General features: G+C 38.2%; 1 protein-coding gene across 1 annotated transcript in view; it reads left to right on the top strand.

Annotated features, from left to right (window-relative positions):
- The window catches only part of UNC13C (unc-13 homolog C), a 580271-nt gene that overhangs the window by 483967 nt on the left and 74541 nt on the right, over nucleotides 1-21763 (top strand). Inside the window, exons 25-27 of the mRNA XM_036734862.1 lie at nucleotides 3728-3851; nucleotides 5996-6052; nucleotides 16608-16688. Of these exons, the coding sequence (XP_036590757.1) occupies nucleotides 3728-3851; nucleotides 5996-6052; nucleotides 16608-16688 (262 nt within the window). The remainder of the gene's footprint in view (nucleotides 1-3727; nucleotides 3852-5995; nucleotides 6053-16607; nucleotides 16689-21763) is intronic.

Below are 21763 nucleotides of genomic sequence, written 5' to 3'. Positions count from 1 at the left end.
TGATTTTTCATGTGCTTGTTATCTTCCAGTTTTATTCTCAAAAGCCTTCTAGATGCTTCTGGATCAATCTCCAAGCTTTCCTTAAATTTGTTTTTCCCTGTGCTGCTTCTCATTGTTTTCTCAGGCAATTAAATCTTCCATCATCCTTCTCTGTAAGAATTTATAAATAAAGTTACTTATTAAACTAGTGTTACCTTTGACTGTCATATCTCTCTGCTTGACAAGGAGATCCAGTATTTGCTGGCTTGAAACAGTTTTTAGATTTGATTAGTCTCATTCCAACATCTGTTTTACATTGGTTAAATTTCTTTAGGAAATGATTATAATTTATGATAATACATGTTCTTTCACCTATTTTCCATTTGGGAAGGAGGTCAACAGCCTATTTATATGATCAGGTTGAAGTTTTAATTGCATGCCATATCTTTTTTTCCTCATTTTTATTCTCATTTTATATTACTTTTTATCTTAACTGTAGATTTGCTATACACAGGAAACTGATTTGGGAATTATTTCCACATAAGTAATGAATTTTTTCCCCTGTGCATAAAAAATAATCAGTTTTGTTTTAATTATATTTAGTGCTCACCATGTCTAGCCTCTCACGATTTTTTCCTGAAAGCATTCATATTCTCTAAGCATAAGACTTCTCTGTGGTTTACAAGTCTTTGGTCTCTCTCAATCCTAACTCTTGAGTTTTACTTTGCAATACATTTCTCACCATCCCCCCCTTTAAATTGAAGCCACTGAATATCAAGGTATAGGATGACTTAATTTAGAGTGTCTTACTGCGTTAGTTTGTTGGATTTTATTGCCATTTTATCCTTTGCAAAAGATGTTGGCACCCAAATTATGTTCATTTTCATGTTGTTCTTTTTATAAATATATATCATAAATACTACAATACGAGATGAACAGTTGTGCCATGAAATGATATTTCTTGTTGCTTTTGAGTATATGATAAAAACTGACTCAACCAACTCCTTTACTCATCTTTCCAATAAGAACTTTTTAGTTATCCTTATATTTAACTTCAACTTCCTTTTATCTTCTGGCTTTATGTGTAATGAGAATGTCAAACTTGGAACAATTCATTTTTCCTGATTGGTCATTAGACAAAGATCTCAAAGCATTATGGTCCAGGTCATTATCTCTTCTTGCCTGGACTACTACAATAACTTCCTCATTGGTCTTTCTGCTTCAAGTATTTCCCTTCTCCAATCCATTCTTCACAGAGATGCCAAAATGATTTTCCTACAGCAAAGATCTGAGTATGTCATTCTGCTACTCATAAACCACATTGACTTCCTATACCTCCAAGATAAAACAGAATCTCTCCTTTGGCATTTAATGCCTTTGGCAACCTGTTCCTGCCCTACCTTAGGAGCTTTATTATATAGTACTTCCACCCTCACATTGTACAGTCTAGCCAAATTGGCTTTCTTTCTGTCCTTTCACAACACTTCACTCTCTATCTCCATCTATTGCATTGGCTGACCTGTGAGCTTAAAATATAATTCCTCCTCACCTCTATCCTCTGAATCCATAGTCAGGATAAACTGTCCAAACCATTCAAGATCATAGCTGTATGTAACAATGCATACATTATTCTGTCCTAGTAGGTAGTCCCCCTACTTCTCTGTTGTGAGTCCTCTGCATCTTGCATGGTGTGAGGTAAAGTCTCACAGTTCTCTTTACTTGCATTTCTTTTAATGTTTCTTAATGTTTTCATGTGGCCATTTATAGTTTGCAACTCTTCCTTTGAAAACTATTCCTATCCATTTACCACTTATCTTTGGCCCTTCCTGTTTTATATTTGCATCAATTGCCTGTGAATTCTGACTGTTGGATTTTCAGCAGTAGTATTTGATAAAACTACCTTTTTCCTCTCAACAAAAATTGTTTCTTAGTACTGTCTGCTCCTCTTTTTTATCACTAACATGGTCACTTCATAAAGGGAAGAAAACAGGACTGAGTACCATTCTCTGTTGTTGTTTGTTGTTGTTGTGGTCTGCCATGGCCAAAGAATTTATCATCAGTTGCAATGAACCTCTCCATGGTTAGCTAGGCTGGTTGTCAGAAGGTATGCACTGTCTGTTGCTTTGAAGCTTTTCCAGCAGAAAGTGCTCAAGCTTGCAGTCCCCTGGCACAGCCATGACAAGCTCAGGGTCACCTCCATATGTCACTGAGGTAGGAGAGCATAGCATTGTAAAAAAATGGCTTTATGTAGATGTGAATTGTTGTTCTTTTTTGTTGCTGCTAGACATGGACTATGGTCTCTTGTGACTGCTTTGTACACCCTTTTTTATTTAACAGTGATGTTTAAGTGAATCTCCTCATAAATAGAGTTTATAGTAAATTAATTTAAACAATCAAGAATATAATCTGTGTCTTTCTCGAGTGAAATTATGCATAGCTTTTCCATACTTAGGAAATGGTCAATTGTAATTTGTCTCCAAGGATAAAAATTCCCAAGTATGACATTGGTTTAATGACAGATAGTGATGAAAATGGAAATTTCTTAGTGCTTTCCACTGTGTGTGTCATGGATGTGTGTCATTTAATTCTTGCCAGTTGAGAAAGATGTTGGGAATTATTTGCCATGGGAACCTTGATCTGTTATGCTTAATTATGCTCATACTGTTCAATGGTGCAAGCTAGTTTGAGCTAAGAGATCCCAGACCTCTCTTTTCATCTCCCAACTCCAAATCAGCCATTTCATATTGATCTCAGGAATTAATTCTGAATCAACTAGAAAAAAAGAACATCAAAAATGTTTTGTTTTGAACAAATATTTACTTTGTACATTCTTCAAAGACAGCCATGATGATAATGGACCTTATGTCTATGTCATATGAGCATCAGTTGAAGGACCTAGGAAAGTTAACCCTGAGGAAGAAAAGATTTGGGGTAGACAAGAGAGTCATGTTCAAGTATTTGAAGGGCAATCTATCATGTAGAAAATGGATTAGACTTATTTGTCCCAGTGGACAGAAGCAAGAACAATGGATAGAAGGTGGAAAGAGGGAAATTTAAGCTTGACTTTAAAGAACCAAGATTCTAATAAGAGTGGAAGTAAAATGGGGTGCCTTGGTTTCCCCTTGTGCAAGTCTCTCAACAAAATCCAGATGACCACTTGTCAGTATGTTATAATGCACATTACTTTCAGGCATGGATTAGACCAGATGTCTACTGGGGCCCCTTTCAACTTGAAAATGTTAGGATTTTCCTTTGGTTTTTGAAATCTGACTATCCATTACTAAAGTAATTAATGGTGAAAGAATACATAATGAATTTATATTATACTAAACACACAGTATGATGAATTAGTTGTTCTTTACATAAAAGTATTGGGCAGTGAAAACTGGGTGGGATTTGAAATCAGAGGACCCAGATTCAAGGCTTCATCCTGCCACATATTACCTGTGTGACCTTGAGAAAGGACAAGTGGAAAGAACACTGAATCTAAGGTCAGAGAGTCTGGGTTTCATTTCTTCCTCTGTCGCTTACTACGTGTCCAAACTCAGACACATCACTCCCTGAATCTCAGTTCCTTCATCTGTAAGATCAAGAGAAATGAACTAAATGCACTTTGAGATCTCTTCCAACTTTAAACCCTATGATCCCATGAACATGGGTGGCTAATGCCCCAAAGTCCTGATTATAAAGAGACTTAGATGTCTTGACTTGAAATTTCAAAATGAATGTCTCTTTGATTTTATTTCAGTTTAAGTCTCTCTGCGAAAATCTGCGAAAAGACAGTGCTGAAGCGGGTTTTGAAAGAGCTGTGGAAGCTCGTCCTCAACAAAATAGAAAAGCAGATTGTTCTTCCTCCTTTGACAGATCAAACAGTAAGGAATTTGGCTGTGGTCTATACACATCTCAAACACTGGTTTTAATTGTTTTACTCAATTAAATAATTAGGAATTTGAAGAAATCTTCATGAACCAGGCTCCTGAAAACACTCTGATGCAGGGAATTTGTTTCCTAACAGTGGTGATACTAATGGCCCTTTCCCTTGGGGATCTAATTTAATTGATGTCCAATTGCAGAGAAACTGTGTGTTTCTACCTCCCCAAAGCACATCCTGTTAATAAGAATGTTGTTCAAGGATTCACTATCACTAGATTCCCCCCACAAATTGAGTAAATGCTATCAAATTAAATTTTTACAATGTCTTGGCCCACATTTTTCTCCATATGACCTTAGGCAAGGTATTTCACCTCTGTGCCTCAGTTTCTTTATCTGTGAAATGGAGGTAATAAACATACAAGTCCTACCTATCTCATGCCATATTTGTGAGGCTCAAATTGATACTATATGTAAAGTGTTTTCCAAACTTTGGAGTGCTATTCAGATGTTGGATATTTTTTATTAAACACTCACATGAACACAAATTTGGTTTAAAAAATTATGCCACTAGTCCCTACCCCTCTAAAGTAGAAATTATAAAAAGAAATGAGATTTGTTTGAGATATGTATACTTTCTTTACCCTTCCTGTGCCCTTGGCTTTTTCTGAATGATTAAATTTTCCTGAAATATCTTCATTCTTGGATTAATAATGTAGACTTGTTTGGTGAGTTTGAGGAATGTAAGACTTTTACTTAAAATTAGCACATCAAAAGGCGGGGGTGGAGCAGTTACCTATTGCCAGCAAAGATGCCTAATGGGCTGGGATGGAGCTAGAGTTACCCCTGACAGGAAACTCTGGTCACAGGCACTGGGCTGAGCAAATGACCACAAATACATAATCCATAAATCCCTTGAACCCAAACTTTCTCAATGTGAAGAAGCAAAACAGGAAATTCCAATTTTATCAGACTTTTCGTAGAATATAATTTATATGCTTGGCAACGTATAGCTAGGTGTTAAATAAGGTCCAACACGGTGTCTAGCACTTACATTGTAAGTATAATAAAAGAAAAAGCTAACACATAGTGTTTTAATATTTGCAGAAATGTCCTCCAAACATTCTTATATTTAATTCTCACAACAACTCTGTGAGGTTCTTATTGCAGGTATTATTACCCTCATTTTATAGATGGAGAACCTGAAGTTTGGAGAGAATAAGAGTTTGGCCATGTTCTATGGCTAATAAAAGTTACAAGTAGTATTTGAACCCAAATCTTGGCTGATTCCCAGGAACAGCGCCTCACATTATTTGGTAAATGTTGTATTCTAAGCCGCAGATAAATGTGGAAACACTTCAGTTTCCCATTTCATGAGGCAGTGATCACTTTTATGAGATAGTTTTTGGTTAAAATTATTGATAGGCAATTCTGAGCATGTTTTGCTTCTGGACCATGATGAATTTTGAAGAGTTGTATGGTAGCTTTATCCAGCAGTGTAGAGCCGGCTCTAACCAGTTGGAGCTGATTTTTAAATTTTTAATTGTGAGCATTTACACCTTAGGAATCTAGAAATCAAAGCTTGATTTATTGTTTCATTGATTGGTTAGACCAGGGATCAGCAAATTACAACCCAAGGGCCAAATCTTGGCCATAGCCTGTTTTTCTTTAAAAATGTAAAAATGATTCTTGGGTCAATGCTAAAATAGGCTGTGGGAAGGATTTGCCCTGCAGGTAATCTGCTGACCCTTGGTCATTTAAGAAAGTGATAAAGAAAATATTCATGCAGATTAAACTCAAAAGCAGCCACACACATATTTTTTGGTTCAACATTTACCAACATACTGCTACCCTTATTTCCTGTTTAAAAAAATCTGAGCAAATCTCTCTTCCAACAAATAATTAGCATACATTTCTCTCATGTAGCTCCTATCTACAAGAATCAGAATTCAAACTCAAATCTTGGCCAATCAATGGTCTTTCCATTGTAACACACTGCCACTCTCATCTTAATAAGTCACATTGATACAACCCTGTAAAATTTAGAACCTTTAATAATTGAGACAGCATACTTATTTTCCTATCATTGGCCACATTTTTACTGTTACAAAGAACAGTTTCTTAACCTTTCTCCTTTTGCTTTCAGGGACCTCAAATGATTTTTAGTGCAGCTAAGGACCTTGGACAGCTATCTAAACTGAAGGTAAGAACATTAAATGTGTATCTGCTATCCCTATAACACCTATCACTTAGGGAAAAAAAGAAAGTATTAAGTATCTACGTGTGCAGAACCTTGTACTAGGTGCTGGGGTAGGAGTGGGTAGGGATACAAATTTAGAGAAAGTATTAAGTATCTACGTGTGCAGAACCTTGTACTAGGTGCTGGGGTAGGAGTGGGTAGGGATACAAATTTAGATAAGACCTAAACCCTACCCTCAAAGACACTGTAGTCTAGGAGGGAGATAAGATGCAATCACAGAGAAATATAGAATATGATATTATATAATGTTATATGATAATTATGTAACAATGTATAATAAAATTATATTTCATATTTGTAACATAGAGTGCTATATGAATTCGGAGGAGAAAGTAATCACTCACTGTAGAAAGCAAGAAAACCTTCTTGGAGAAAGTGACATAAGAGCTAAGCTTTTAAGATTGAACATAAACTTGACAGGTGAAGATAGGGCAGGAGGACATTTCAGGCATGCAGACATTTTAGAAGGCATAGTGTATAAGTGGGGAATAATCTGTAGTAAGGTGACACTAAATTACAGAGGACTTTTAATATCAGCCTTTGAACTTTACTCTGTAGCCAATAGGCAGTCACTAAAGTTCTTGAGTAGAAGAGATATGTGCATAAAAAAGATGAGATGAACTGATGAAGAATGAAATAAACAGAATGAAGAGTGCTATGTGCAATGACTAAAAATAAATAAAGACTAAAAGGAAGCTGTACTTTGAGAAAACTGAATGATCCTGGGGAACAGAAAATGAAACACACCTTCCTGATGTCAAAGTCAGGGGACCACTCAGACAGAATGATTTGTACTTTAGTAGATGAATCATGGTATCTGGCATTCTGACTAAATTGTATTCCTTTGATCTGAAGGCATGCAGTGGGGAAGGTTTTCCCACCTTCAGAAATGTTATAATGTATATGGTGAAAGGCATTAGTACATTGTTGTTGTTTTAAAGATAATTCTGGCAGTGGTGTTCAGCATGGGTTTGAGGGGAAAGAGGGTGAAGCAAGAGTGGGAAATAGATAGCTGATTAACTTTGATGAGGGGTAAGGCTATTTCTTCTGTGTGACTGCCCAGAAAGAGGAAAAAGAGGGTGTTGGTGGGTGCAGAGAGGGTTTCAAGAATGGACAGAGCTAAGGAAATTTGCAGCAGGTAGCTTTTGTCCTCTCAGGCAAGTGGGTAGCTAGGTTCTCTACTGTAGGTGTGGAGAGGGTGTGGAGATATGGTGGCCAAAGGAGAAAAATATAGAATATTCACAGTGCAGGATAGAGGAAATAAAGATAGATATAAAGTAGGATTGTCAAGCAGCAGAAGGGCAGAACTGAGGTTATTCATCATGAATTAATTATTGAAAACAGTTGGATTTCATGATTTTTTTCAGATAATCCTCACTCAGCAGTTTTGAGTTAGAAGCTACAAAATGAGGTTTCTTTTCTGATCTAGTAATAAAGATCCCCAGATTAGGAATGGGAAAGGCAATAACATGAATTATTCTAGAGATTCTGTTGCAGTTAGGGAAACATTAAATTGGCAGGCATGACAAGACATCATAAGGAGGCAAATGAAACCAGAGTGGGAGAGATGGAGTGGGAAAGTAGGGATGGATAAAGGGATTGAAGGTCACAATAAGGACATAGAGTAGTTTGGACATTAGGGACGGATTGGGAGAGTTTGTGGTTGGGGTGTGACTTTTCGGGGTGTAGATAGGGGGTAATTATGGGACATAAGAGCTACCATATAAAAGGACCATGTCAGTGTGTGGCTAATGTGGGGTGGAGGTCGTTTTTGGAACTGATAAAAATAAGGTATTATATGGTCAGGTTGCCAAGAGGATTGTCAATAGGAATACTGAAGCCCCCAAAGACTGTCCTGGGGAATAGGCTGCAGGGGAAGACTGTGAGCCAGGTAGTCAAGTCATTTTTTGTGTTGCAGACATCATGCTAGATGCTGTAAATATAAAGACAAAAATTGAATAGTCCATGCCCTCAAGGATGGGATACAATATGAACATATGAAGATACTTTAAAAATAAATACAAAATAGATGCATGATAATAGAGTAGGGAGAAAAGTAGGCAAAAGGAGAATAATTAACATAATAATGACAAGAATATCAAGGAATATTGAAATATGTCAGATAATGATGCAACATGCTCCCTCCTATCAGCTGAGAGGTGATGAATTAGAGAAAGAAGGCATACATCATCAGACTTGCCCATTAAGTTGAATCATTTTCTTCAACTACTGCTTTATTAAAAAGTGTTTGAGAAGTGATAGCCAGGTTTTTTTTAAAGCATCAGTAAAACTTTTTTTTTCAGAGAGTGGGTTGGGGAAGAAGTTGTCTCTGTGGGGAGAAATGAACCAATTGCTGGTTCTTGAAGTAAGCCCCTTTCCCTCAACTGTGTCAATACATATCATAGGACAAGGAACATATGTCTCTACAAGGTTATTACTGCTTCAGGACATGAGTCAGGTCACCAGTGAGGTGTTAGACATTTTGCTACTTTGGAATCAGTAAAGATAATTAGACATTTTAAATTATGTAGCATTCTCTTTTTAAAACTAGCTAGAGAATATGTCCAAAACTGCCATTACCAAATTGGCATTTGTAGTTTTAATCTCCATTTCCTCTCCAGTATTTCTCCATTGCCTCCCTGGGATTTCTGATCCTCAGTTTCATAACTTCCTCATTCTGATCTTATGGTTTTGGCGCTCACCACTTGGGGGAATCATCATTGTCAAAGTTTACAAAATCACAGAATGTTAGTGCTGGAAGGAGCTAGCCATCATCCAACCCAACCACTTCATTTTCAGATAAAGAACCTAGATTTTAGAGAGATTAATTAACTACCCTAAAATCACACAGATAGTTAATAGCAAAGCTGGAACCAGAAACTAGTGTTTTGGTTGAAAGGTCAGAGAAGATCTGAGTTTCAGATCCTGTTACCACCTGTGTGAACTTGGGCAACTCACTTAACCACTATGGGTCTTTCTTGTTTTCCTCATCTCTAAAGCACAGGTGTTCAACTAGATGATGTCTGAGGCCCCTTCCAAATTTAAATCCTATGAATATATGAACTGTCTCTTTTCACTATAACAAGCTGTACAACGCTGCCTCACACCCCCACGCCCACACACATACTCATAAAGCCTTTTTGTAAGTACCAAGCATGCTCAGTTCTCAAATCTAATTTTAATTCACATTTAACAGGTGAATGGAGAGTCTTTGATTTGCTAAACTGGGTTACCTTCCACAGTGCTGGACATGTGTCCTGACTCCTGGTTGAGGAAGATGGCATCTTGCAAGAATGATGCAGGGGACTTCTGATTAGTCTCTAGTAATGAGAATATATCCTCTGACTTTGTTAGCCAATCATCTTCAGCACATACCTAGTCACTAGGGACCAATCAGGAGTTTGCTCTATCATCCTAGCAATGTGGATATCTTTAAATAAGGAGTTAGAGCACATGTCTTAGTCCATGGGATACTGCATAGGTCAGCAAACTGGGAATTCCCTTGATTTGCTACACACAGTTATAAAAATGCCCAACCTAACTTTTAATTTTTTATTTATTTTTTTAATTTTTAATGACAGCTGCACATTGGACTGATGTCCTCAGGAAATAATCTACTGTGATTCCCAGGGCCCTTTCCTGGTTCACAAACAAGAGGGCCCTTCATTTTATACACACACACATGCACACACACACACGCACACACACACACACACACACAGAGAGAGAGAGAGAGAGAGAGAGAGAGAGAGAGGGAGGGAGAGAGGGAGGGAGAGAGAGAGAGATTGAGAGAACGCAAACTAGTTATTCCCAAATGCATTACATTGTACTTGGAGCCTTTGTTAAAATTCATTTGGCCCACTCACTCATCCTCTTATCTTCTTGTAATGTTGTCTCCCACATTAGACAGTGCACTCCTTGAAAGAAGGATTTTTAAAAAATTTCTTTATATCCCTAGTATTTAGTACAGTACCTAATGCATAGTAGGCACTTAATAAATGCTTGTTGTTTTGACCTATACAGCCATTTACCTCTACTAATTTGTCTCTCTACTGCAACCAAAGAGTTTAGCATCACCCATAAACTGAGATGTTTTGATGTATATTCTGTCTCATGTCATTTATGAAGATGGAAAATATAGCCAGTCCTAGCACCAATCTCTGAGGGATCTCATTCATTACTCTTCATCCCTCTCTATCCAGAGAAGAAGTTTAACAACAGAAGGGCTGCTTCTACCTTTTTAAATAAAGCAGGCTTTCCCATTCATCTGGAAAGTCTCTGGTTTCTGAAAAGCTTCCATCATGTCTCTGTTCTTTGGCCAGGGTATTTTCTTTGGGATCTTAAAAAGGGATCTAGAGGAGAATTCAAATGTAAGACCCATGTGTGAATCACTACAAGAGGCTTTGAGGAAATATGGAGATAAAGAGTGCAGAATCCATGCCCTTGACTAGTTTGTGAATTCTAACCTCTTGCTATTCTCCAAGGATTGGGTAAGAGGTACTAGTCACAGGGAACCTAATGACTGGGTTTGGTTTTTTCTTTTTAATTTTCTTATTTGGACTTAGTTGAATTTTTAATAATGACACTATCTATCACAACAATTTCTAGGGAGTCTTATGCATGCTAAACAAATGCAAATCAACAGCATCTTCTGGCATGCATGGAAATTTTCCTCTTCCTTGAGAATGTCTTGTCATTTTAAGCCTACTGACTCAGTTATATCTTTGATAGACCCCAAAATATCAGTCGTAAAAAAATATGATGCCATGTTGATATGACCGTATCTACTTGGAGTGAAGGCATGGTGGTCATAACTACTATGTCTAGGGAAATTCATCATATGTATTTGGAGTCAAACCTCTTAAGCATGATGGAATGATGGGTGGGACTAGGATCATAGGATTTAAAGCTGAAGAGGATTTTAGGATTATAGTCTAATCTGCTCATTATCTAAAGGAAGAAATTGAACTTCTAAGTAGGGAAGTGACTTCTGCCTAGGTCACAAATCTAGTGAGTAGTAGATATAGAATCTGAATTCAGATCCATTAATTTCCAAGTCTAGCACTTTGGGGGCAGCTAAGTGGTGCGGTCAATAGAGTACTGGGCCTGGAGTCAGGAAGACTCCTCTTTATGAGTTCAAATCTGGCCTCAGACACTTACTAGCTGTGTGACCCTGCGCAAGTCTCTTAAACCTGTTTATCTCAGTTTCCTCATCTGTAAAATGAGCTAGAGAAGGAAATGGCAAACCACTCTTGTATCTTTGCCAAGAAAACTCCAAAATGGGGTCACAAAGAGTCAGACACAACTGAAACAACTGAGTAACTAGTGTTTCTGCTTAACAATCTCTGAGACTCTTAGAGTCACAATATATTTGCTCTTTTGGGTTTTTTTTGTTTTGTTTATGTTTTTAAAATAGTATTAGATCATATTTATGTCAAATCGATATTTGCAAGAGCTATACTGACTATGATTGGCAATAATAGTGGGTTCTTTTCTTAGAGAACATTTCCACATGATCAATTTGCTTCATAGCACAATTTCCAATTACCAGTACATGTAGCTGTGACTTGCTTCCTGTTCCCATTTCTTTGGAGGAGAAAATGCGATGAAATACCTAACATAAGTCATTCATTCTAAGTTGTCAGAACTGTTCTCTCACCTTTAGAGCTGCTCAATTCCACAAACATTTATGAAGCTTCCAATACATAAAAGGTATTATGCTAGCCACTGAGGACACAGGAAATCGAACAACACACAAAGCTTCCACAAAGCTAACAATTCCCTTCTACCTAATGGAATCCCTCTCTTTTGTCACCCTGCCACTCAAGCACCCCTTTCTTCAACCTTTCCTGATCCCTCTAACAGCAACCCTACCAAAGCCCCTTGTGTTTATATTCTATAAGTATTTATTTTGTATATATTTATATACGTGCATGTCTCCCTCAACAGAATATAAGCTCTTGGAGAATAGCTATTGTTGGTGGTCAGTTATCTCATTTTTTGTATCCATAATACAAAGTACCATGCCTGGAATATAATAGAGAATTAGTAAATGATGGCTGATTGGCTGAATGAATCTAGTGTGGAGGATGAGACAAATATATACAAGCACACAGCCTATACACACATACTCACATGATCCGAGTTAAAATACAAGTGCATAAGAGAAGTTCAAATCAAGCAAGGCAGGGAATTTGTGAATAGAGAGGCATTTTATAGGTAGGAGGTTCAAGAAAGGCTTCAAAGAGAAAGTGGGACCTGATCTAGGGAAGACTATTCCTAAAAGAGGTTAGTCAGTCAACATATAATTATTAAATAATACTATATACTAGTTACTATGCTAAGCACTGGGAATAGCACATAGTGTGCATCAAGGGATACAGGTGGAAAGTGCCAAAGACATTGGATAACAATGAATTATTCAGAAGGAAAATAACATGCAGTAAGGCTGGAAAAGTCAGATGGAGCAAGAATCCTAAGGACCTTGAGTGCCAATTTATATGGTATTTCCTAATCCTTTGGGAGCAAGGGCATTTTATCAGGGGGATGGCATGATCAGATTTGTGCATTAAGAAAGTTATTTCCGGCAGCTGTCTGAAGGATGCATTGTAGAGGGGTGAAGCTCTAGGCAAGGGGACTAGTTAGGCAAACATTACAATAGTCTAGTTGAGATGGAATGAGGACCTGCAATGGAGTGGTTAACAATGAGATTTGAAAGGAAAAAACAAACCAAAAGAGCTGGGCATGATGGTGCATGTTGGTAATCTCTGAGTGCAGGGAGGCTGAGACTGGAAGATCTCCTGAGTTTAGAAGTTCTGAGCTGCAGAAGTGCAGGTTTAATCTGATCAGCATCAATATGGTGAGGCACAGTGAACAGGGGGCTACCACCTCTCTCCACTACATATGTTATTTTCCTCTATTAGAATGCAAACTCCTTGAGGGCAAGGACTATCCTTTTATTGTGTTTATGATCTCAGTGCTTAGCACTGAGTACCTGACACTTAGTAGGCATTTAATAAGTGTTTATTCAGTACAATAGAGGAAATTGAGGAGGGGGAATAGTCAATGGTGTCAAACATTGCAGCCAAAAAAAAATATCTAAAAACTTATGTTAAGCTCTCTCTCATTAATTCTTTGATTAACATACTTTGATGTCAATGAAATTGACTCCTAGAAGGAATCTGAGGAGTGATTGTTTGCTTTTAAGTTGAATCACTTTGTTTCTCACAGATAAGAAGATAGTAATTCATGTTTCAGAATAACCATTTAAAATGCATACTGTGAAATATTTCCAATATATTTTCTTAATTAAATGTTTCCAAACTAAAGAAGAAGGGACAAGTTCTGATCAACTTTCCTAAATTATGAATTTAAGACATAGTAAAGAGTTTGCAGGATGTATCATAGAATAATAAGTAAAAGTGATCATTCTTTGGAAAATACTTGGACATAATATTGAGGAAGAATTTTTAACCTAGTCTCATAAATACTGCAGCACTAAAATGCATCCTAATGAAACAAGCCTCTATCTTTTTTAAAAAAAAAAGGCTTTTTTTTAGACTTTTTCACAATACAATCATCTCCCGGTACCTTCACACAGCCCTCTCTTTATAACAGTGGCAAATAGTTAAACAAAACTTGCCCCTTTTAGGAGCCCCTATCCACATTCCACAGCTGAAGTCTATATTCCCTCCATGGAGAAGATGGAAGTATGCTTCATGATCTGTCCTCCAAAACCAAGATGGGCCATTGCATTGAATCTGAAAGCTCTGGGCTTTTAGTGTTGTTTTTGTTCACTTTAAGATAGTCTTTTTGTATAATATCCCCTAAACAAGGCTTTTAAGAGATAGTGCTTTATCTCTTTTGCAGATGAGTTTAGTTACTAGGAGCCTAGAGATATGGAAGGCAGCAGTAGCAACCTACATGAGCCTCTTGGGTCAGGTTTTTATTAGACCAATAATTCACTTCTAACCCTCTTCTTCAGAGTCTTCTTATTTGACTCTGCTATGTACAAACTAAATAATTTTTTTTTTAGCAAGTATTGTTCTGGTCAACAACACCAAAGTAAATTATTGATAAGTAGTTGTGGGAAATGCATGAATAATACAATCCAAACTCAGTTAAGTTTGATGGAGGAAGGGGGATCAACTCAAAAAACCACTTGGATTAGGGGACAGAGGTAGGGACTAGATCTATAAAATTTCTTTGGTTGGTATAGAGAACTCCTGAATGAGCATACTCCTTGTATAAGGGTATATCAATGAATTCTCTGTCACTAACAGTCATAGAGAATTGTTTAGAGGGTTACTTAGTATGTGTTAGAAGCAGGATTTGAACAAAGGTCTTCCTGGCTCCAAAGCTGGCTATATATCCACTGTGTGTTGGTGTAGAGGGATTAACTCACTTACGAACTTTGGGTTAATCTAACCCCAAAACTTTTCATTCTTACTTTGATATATCACTCAAAGTCTTTAATATGTCTTAAATATATAATTTGCTTGCCTTTTTTAGGAAAGTTGATCAAAACTTGACCCTTCTTTGAGTTTGGAACCACTGAGTTAAGAAAATATATTGAAAATATTTTTACTATGTATATCTTAAATGGTCATCTTAAAACATTATTTTCTTTTTGGTCATTCTAAAACATTATTTTCTTTTCATCTGTGAGCCTTAAACACAAACAGTGTTTCTCTTCAACATGAGATCTGCTGAAATAACGATATATAGATTTCCTCCCTTCCTTCCTTCCTTCCTTCCTTTCACCTCCATATTCAACTCATAGCTCCATCTACATATCCAACGTAGATCCAGCACTCAGCTAACCCTTTGGGAATTTTCCTTTAAGTTAACTATGATGAGGGGTTCTGAATATTGTTTATATACTAAACTTGTTAGCTATAGTAGCTGGCATAAATCAGTCACCCCTTAGCTCTTTTCTGAAGAACTTTAACCTCCCTGTGCCTCAGTTTCCTCATTTGTAAAATAAGGACTTTGCTATCTCTAAGTTTGAGCTAACCCATCTGTAAAAAGCAGAGTTTAGACTAGATGATCTCTAGGTCCCTTCTAGGTCTAAATCCTATGATGTTACAACTCAGTTTCATTGACATGACAATATAGTTACCGCTGAATTAGCCAGAGGAACTTTTAAGATAAGTTTTTCAGTCTTTTATTTTTGCACTGAAATTAAATGACAAATACAAATAAAACTACATATTTAAAAGTATTGCTTTGTAAAACTAAATCTGTACCCTGAAATTATTTTCTATTCAAAAAGAATAATCAACTTTATGCAAATAGTATCCAATAGTTAATATACAATGAACTATCTTCTGTAATCAATACTTGCCCACATGAATAAAGTATAATAATTATAATTGTTATATTTTTTCTAGATGCAACATAGCAAAGTAAATCAAGTAGCTGGACTTGCAGGCAGGAAGATCTGTAATCAAATCCCATACCTTGTACTTAGTGGCTGTTGAAGATAGGCAAATCACCCTCTGAATTTCTGGCCACGAGGTCTGATACTTTAAGTGATTGTAGTTTTGGGATCATTTTCACTGGAGTTCTCATGAAGATGAACATAAAGGTCCTTGATGTATGTTTACAGTTTCCAAAATACTTGTACCCCTTTGATCCTCATAGCCACCTCGTGGCTAGGTAAGAAGCATTGGTGATATTACCCCATTTTATAGATGAGGAAACTAATGGTCCAGGAGGATAAATTGCACAATTACCAAGATTCATCTTTCCTTAAAGTTGTTAGAGATCAGTCATTTACTAAATATGTAATATGTGTCCTGTATAATGATCAATTCTGTAAATATAAATGCAAGCGTGCATGACAGTCCCTGCCATCAAGAAGCTTACTTTTAAGTGAATGATTGAACTTGTAAATAACATGCAAGATGCATACAGAGTAGATGGAAGGCAATCTGATGGGGGAAAGCTCTAGCAACTGGGGAGACCAAAAAAGACCTCCTGAAAAGGTGGGCTTTGAACTGAGTTGTTAAGGAAGCCAGAGGAACCAAGAGGTAGAGGCCAAGGTGTGGAGCATTCAGGGATGGGGAAGAGATAGTGACAAAGTATGGGGACAGCAGATAGAGTGGCAGGTGGCAGGAATTGTAAGCAGGCTGATGTAGCTGGTTAGCAGAGTGTATGGAGGAGAAAAAGGTATATAAAAAATTAAAACTATAAGAAAAGGGTAGCTTATGAAGAGCTTTAAATACTAACTAGAGATCCTGGAAGAAAAAGGGAGTCACTCAAGCTCATTGAGGAAGGGGGCAATGTGGTCAGATCTACATGTTAGAAAAATGTCCTTGACAGGTTATTGGTAGGCGGTCTGAGAGACTTTTGGAGTGAGAAGGGTTAAAAGGTTATTGCAATAGGTCAGATGAGAGTTAATGGCAGCCTGAATTAGGGTTGTGGCTATATGCATGAAGAGAAGGGAAAATATTTTCCAGATGAATGAAATGCAAAATGTTAACCTATTTTTCAGGATCACATGATTCGAGAAGAAACCAAGGGTCTGACTCTGAGACAGTGTGCTGTCATGGAAGTAGTCTTGGCCACAATCAAGGTACAGTTTTCTATTTCTACACACATACACACACACACACACACACACACACACACACACACACACATTATGTCTGCAGCTACATTGTGAGAAGCTAACTGAATTTACATAGTATTATTTCCTTAGAAGTACAGTATTTTCCCTCTTCTACTCCTCTCCACACATCCCCTATCGCCCTTGGTCCTTCAACCTTCATGTCACTGCATGAAATATGGGTGAAGCCTACATATTAAGAATAAAAACATATGCATGACCAAAATATTCAGAGCAATAAATGTTCTGGCTAATTGAATAGTCTGGTTAACCTTTTGTTTTCATCCTTGGATGCTGGAAGTCTTCCCAAAATTATCAATCCACTCTCCTGCCCTTGTAAGTACAATATATTGAATATAATTGAAGCATTAAAACACTGTATCATAAATATCCTTTCTCATTGTACCTAGTAAAGAGACTAAGTTAAACATACACTGGTGTCAGTCAATAAACATTTATTAAATGCCCATAGCTAGGTGGTGCAGTGGATAGAGGGCCAGACCTGAAGTCAGAAGATTCCTCTTGCTGAGTTCAAATACAGCCTCAGACACCTACTAGCTGTAACCCTGGGAAAGTCACTTAACTCAGTTTGCTTCTGTTTCTTCATCTATAAAATCAGCTGGAGAAGAAAATGGCAAACCGCTCCACTATCTCTGCCAAGAAAACCCCAAATTGAGTCACAAAGTCAGACATGACTGAACAAAAATAACTGTGTAGCAGGCACTGTGCTAAGTGCTGGTGACAAAAAGAAAGGCAAAAGGTAGTCTCTGTTCTCAAAGAGCTCCCAGTCTAATAAGGAAGACAATTACATACAAACAAGCTGTAGACAGAACAAATTGGAGCTAATCAACAGAGGGAAGGCACTAGCATTAAAGAGGAACAAGAAAGGCTTTCTGTAGAAGGCAGGATCTTAATTGGGACTTGAAGGAAGCCCCAGAAGGCAGAGATGAAGAGGGACAGAATTCTAGGGATATAGGAGAGCCAGAGAAAATGCAGAGCTGGGTGATGGAATGTTATATGAAGAACAGAAAGGAGGGAAATGTAAGGAGTTAAACACTGAAAAGTAGAGGAGAGGGAGGAGGAGGAGAGGTTACAAAGGGCTTTGACGTCCAAACAGAAGATTTTATATTTGATGCTGGAGGTGAGCCGATGAAATTTGTTGAGTAGGAGGGTGACATGGTCAATCCTCATTTTCACAGCTGAGTGGAGGATGGACTGGAGTGGGGAGAGACTTATGGCAGGCAGGGTATTACAACAGTCTAGGTATGAGGTGGTGAGGGTCAGCACCAGACTGATGGCAGTGTCAGAGGCAAGAAGGGGGACATATGTGAGAGATGTTATGGAGGCAAAATCAACAAACCTTGGCAACAGATTGTATATGGGGGGGAGGGAGAGAGTGAGGAGTCAAGGGTGACACTGAAGACTTGAGCCTGGGAGAAAAGGAGAATGATAGTGCTTTTACTGAATATTAATGGGGGCCTTAGGAAGAGGGGAGGGTTTTCATGGAAAATATTCTTTCTAACTTCAAAATATCAATCGATCTGTAAGCTCTTCTATGTTGGTACTTACTCTGTAGCTGCAAATTGCAACCCAGCCATCCCTTTTCATCCTTTGGGACTCTTCTCCCTTATTTCTTGATAACCCTCCACAGCGGATATACACAGTATACTGGAAACAGCCCTTCAAATGACCTGCCAATCATTGTTGGTTGAACAAAGGTTTCACATTTGGACTGCTGAGAATTAAGGCTAGAAAAGGTTTATAGATATTTGAAGAATTTTCTGAGCACCTTCTGCCCATCCATTTCTCCATTTCATTGCTGCCTCTGTGGAAACAGAAGAGGACCCCACTAGACAGAAGGCCTTTAAAAGTTGTGTTTTATGCATTGCCCTAACCAAAGATTTTGTCACTAATGTCTGGCCAATTGCTATTAAGTTTCTGCATACTTAGCTACATTGGTCTGCAGATAGTAAGTGAATCCTTCCCATCATAGTGGAAGCCAGCAAAGTTTGCAATCTACTAGCATACCCTTCAAGACCCTTGGGCCATCATGCCAGGATAAGGCATCAGAATAAGACTTGGTGAAGGATGATTTTTTTTAAAAAAACTAGATCTCTGATCTCAACTTGTTTTCTTGTAATTTCGCCTTTCACTTTCTCCTGAGAGAATTGAGGGAAAAGCTTAATTTAAATTAATATAAAATTTTAATTAAAAAGTAAACAAGAAGACTTACTTATGTATGTGTGTGTGTGTGTGTGTGTGTGTGTGTATTCAGAAGGCAGTCCAGATCCATAATTTCATTGTTATAGGCAACTCGAGAGAAGAAACATCCTCTGCTAATGGAGATAAGCATCTTTTCTACAATTTAGAGCTGAGCTTAATTTTTTGCCACTCTTTGTCTCGCTGCTGAAGTCTATGCCTCAGGATTCCTCACACATGAATTAGATTGTTAACAACAATGTTCTGTCCAAACATTTCATCACAGGGTTACCAAAAAAAATTATATTAAAATACAGTGTACAGTTATCAATTTTTTTTAAAGTTCACAGACCCCAGGATAAGAAGCCCTGTCTTAGAGAGTTGTCTGAGGCCCTAAGAAGTTAAGTTATTTGCCCAGGGTCACACAGCCAGTATGTGTCCAAAGCAAGACTTGAACCCAAGTCTTCTTGACTCTAAGCCTGCCTCCTTTCTATAATATATGTGTATACACACACGCACACATGCACACACACACACACATTCCTATTTGCATATACAAGCATGCTTTGGGGAAAGTCTTGTACTGGAAAATTAGGTTTTATTCTTTTACCTCTATTTTCTCAGTGCACCAGTTTGTCTGTTGTTACCTGGTGGAGGCATCTATTGTACAGGATTTATGACCAGATTAGCAAAGCACTGTTCCTACGGGCCATTTGCCAGCTAATAGAAATAGTCTCACTTTGTAGAAACAGATATTCATACAGTATGCATTAAAATAGCAATCAGCCTGTGTAACGATCGTACTTGTTCACAAAGCTGCCACCTTGTAGCACTTTGTTTTGTACTTGGCACCCCTAAGAACTTGATTTTTGCCCTTAAATGTTGAACATTGTAAAACAAAGTTACAGTGACACTTTTGTGACGTGTGATGGCAATAGGGCAATATGTAGATTCCATATCTTGAATTACAATTTTACCTTCATAATAAAAGTCTTGTTTTGTGGTAGGGGAAGCTTTTTAATTTTTTAGATTTTATTTATTTTTGAGACTAGGTCTCCCTATGTTGCCCAGGCTGGAAACGCAGCAGCCACTCACAGGCCAGACCCTACTGCTAATCAGTAAGAAAGCTTTGACCTTCTCAGCTTATGACCTGGGCATTAGGCAGTGGAGGACCTTTGCTCCAAGGGCCTCACCATAAGAGTGTTGGACTTAGGGAATACACCTAATCGTTGACTTTAGGCCACTGCAAATCACAATACCAGAGCTCAAGCAATCTACCAACCTCAGCATCTCCTAGTAAACAGAGATTACAGGCATGTGCCACCTCATCTGGTGGGAAAAGAATTTCTAACACAAGAAAACACAAGGTTAAGAAATTACTTTAGAACAACCTTTTTTAGGTTTGGTTTTTGGAAAGTACAGAAACAAGAAATGAATAGCCTTCAAACATAGCAGCATTTATTCCTACAAACAGAAATATAAGAGTTTTGAACAATACTGTGAAGGAAAATGGAAGTGTGGACAATATTATTTCAAAGAATTATAGATCTGGATCCAGAAGAGACCTCAGAGGATAACTTAATTCCAGATGAGGTCACTTAGGCCCAAGGAAGTTGAGTGATTTGCTGAGAATCATATAAGGAGTGTCAGTGATGGGACATGAACCCATGTCCTTTGACACCAGAACCACTACTAGACATTGACACAAATCACCATTTCCTAAGGAAGTTGAGCAGATTGAAAAAAAAAACTGCTGGAATGAATGCTCTAGAAGAGCTTAGAAACCACCCTTAGTCAACAGACATTTAATCTCGTAGACAAGTAGAAAGATGTGGAAGTACAAGACAGCCTAAGTTGAGGATAGCAACTTTTATTAAAATATTGTGAAGGATAGTAAAAGATTATGAAATATCATATTATGACAAGCAGTTTGCTGAAAGCTTGGCAAGAGACCCAAATAAACCATATCATCTCTTTGGCATGATGAGGCAGCATGACTTAGCAGATTGACCTTAGGGTCATGACCTGGATTAAAGTCCCACTTATATTTGCTATATGACCGTGGACCAGTCATTTGGCCTGTTATGCCCCCAAAGCCTCTCTAACACAAAAGCATTTACCAATCTACATTGGCAGAGGAAGTTTCTTCACTAAGAGCTCCCTATACTAAAGAAATTACAGGTTCACAACATGGCGGCAGGAAAGCAGGGACTAGCGTGAGCTCCCTGCCGAGCCCCTCCAAAAACCTATAACAAATGGCTCTGAACCAATTCTAGAACTACAGAACCCACAAAATAGTGGAGGGAAGCAGGGCTCCAGCCAAAGACAGCCTGGATGGTCTCTGGGTGAGGTCTATCCCGCACAGAGCTGGGAGCAGAGCAGAGCGGAGCGGAGCAGAGCCCAGCGTGGGCAGTGCTGACCAACCAGACCAGGAGCTGGGTGGAGCGTGCCCTAGCGCCCTGAATCAGTGAGCTGCAGCAGTTACCAGACTTCTCAACCCACAAACACCAAAGACAACAGAGAAGGTTAGTGGGAAAAGCTGCTGGGGACAGAGTTTATAAAGGAGTTTGTGGTTCAGCCCCTGCCCCGGGGGCAGAGGAGGTGGGGCAGCTACAGAACTACAGCTGCAGTTGCTTCCAGCCCCAGGCCCACCTGGTGGGAGGAATTAAGTGGCAGATCAGAGCAGGAGTGAAGAGCCTGCTGAAGATCTAACTCCAGTCCAGGTTGGGGGTTCTTGGGCAAGAAGGAGTGCTGGTGTGGCAGAGCTGGCGCATCCCCCCCAGGCTTGGAACATAGTTCTCTTAACTCTACAAGCAGTCATACCCCGCTGAAAAACTCAAGGG

The sequence above is a fragment of the Trichosurus vulpecula genome, chromosome 8 (genome assembly GCF_011100635.1).
Source record: "Trichosurus vulpecula isolate mTriVul1 chromosome 8, mTriVul1.pri, whole genome shotgun sequence".
Classification (NCBI taxonomy): Eukaryota; Metazoa; Chordata; class Mammalia; order Diprotodontia; family Phalangeridae; genus Trichosurus; species Trichosurus vulpecula.
Note: the sequence above shows the minus strand (reverse complement) of the source record. Positions and strands in the feature narration are given on the sequence as shown.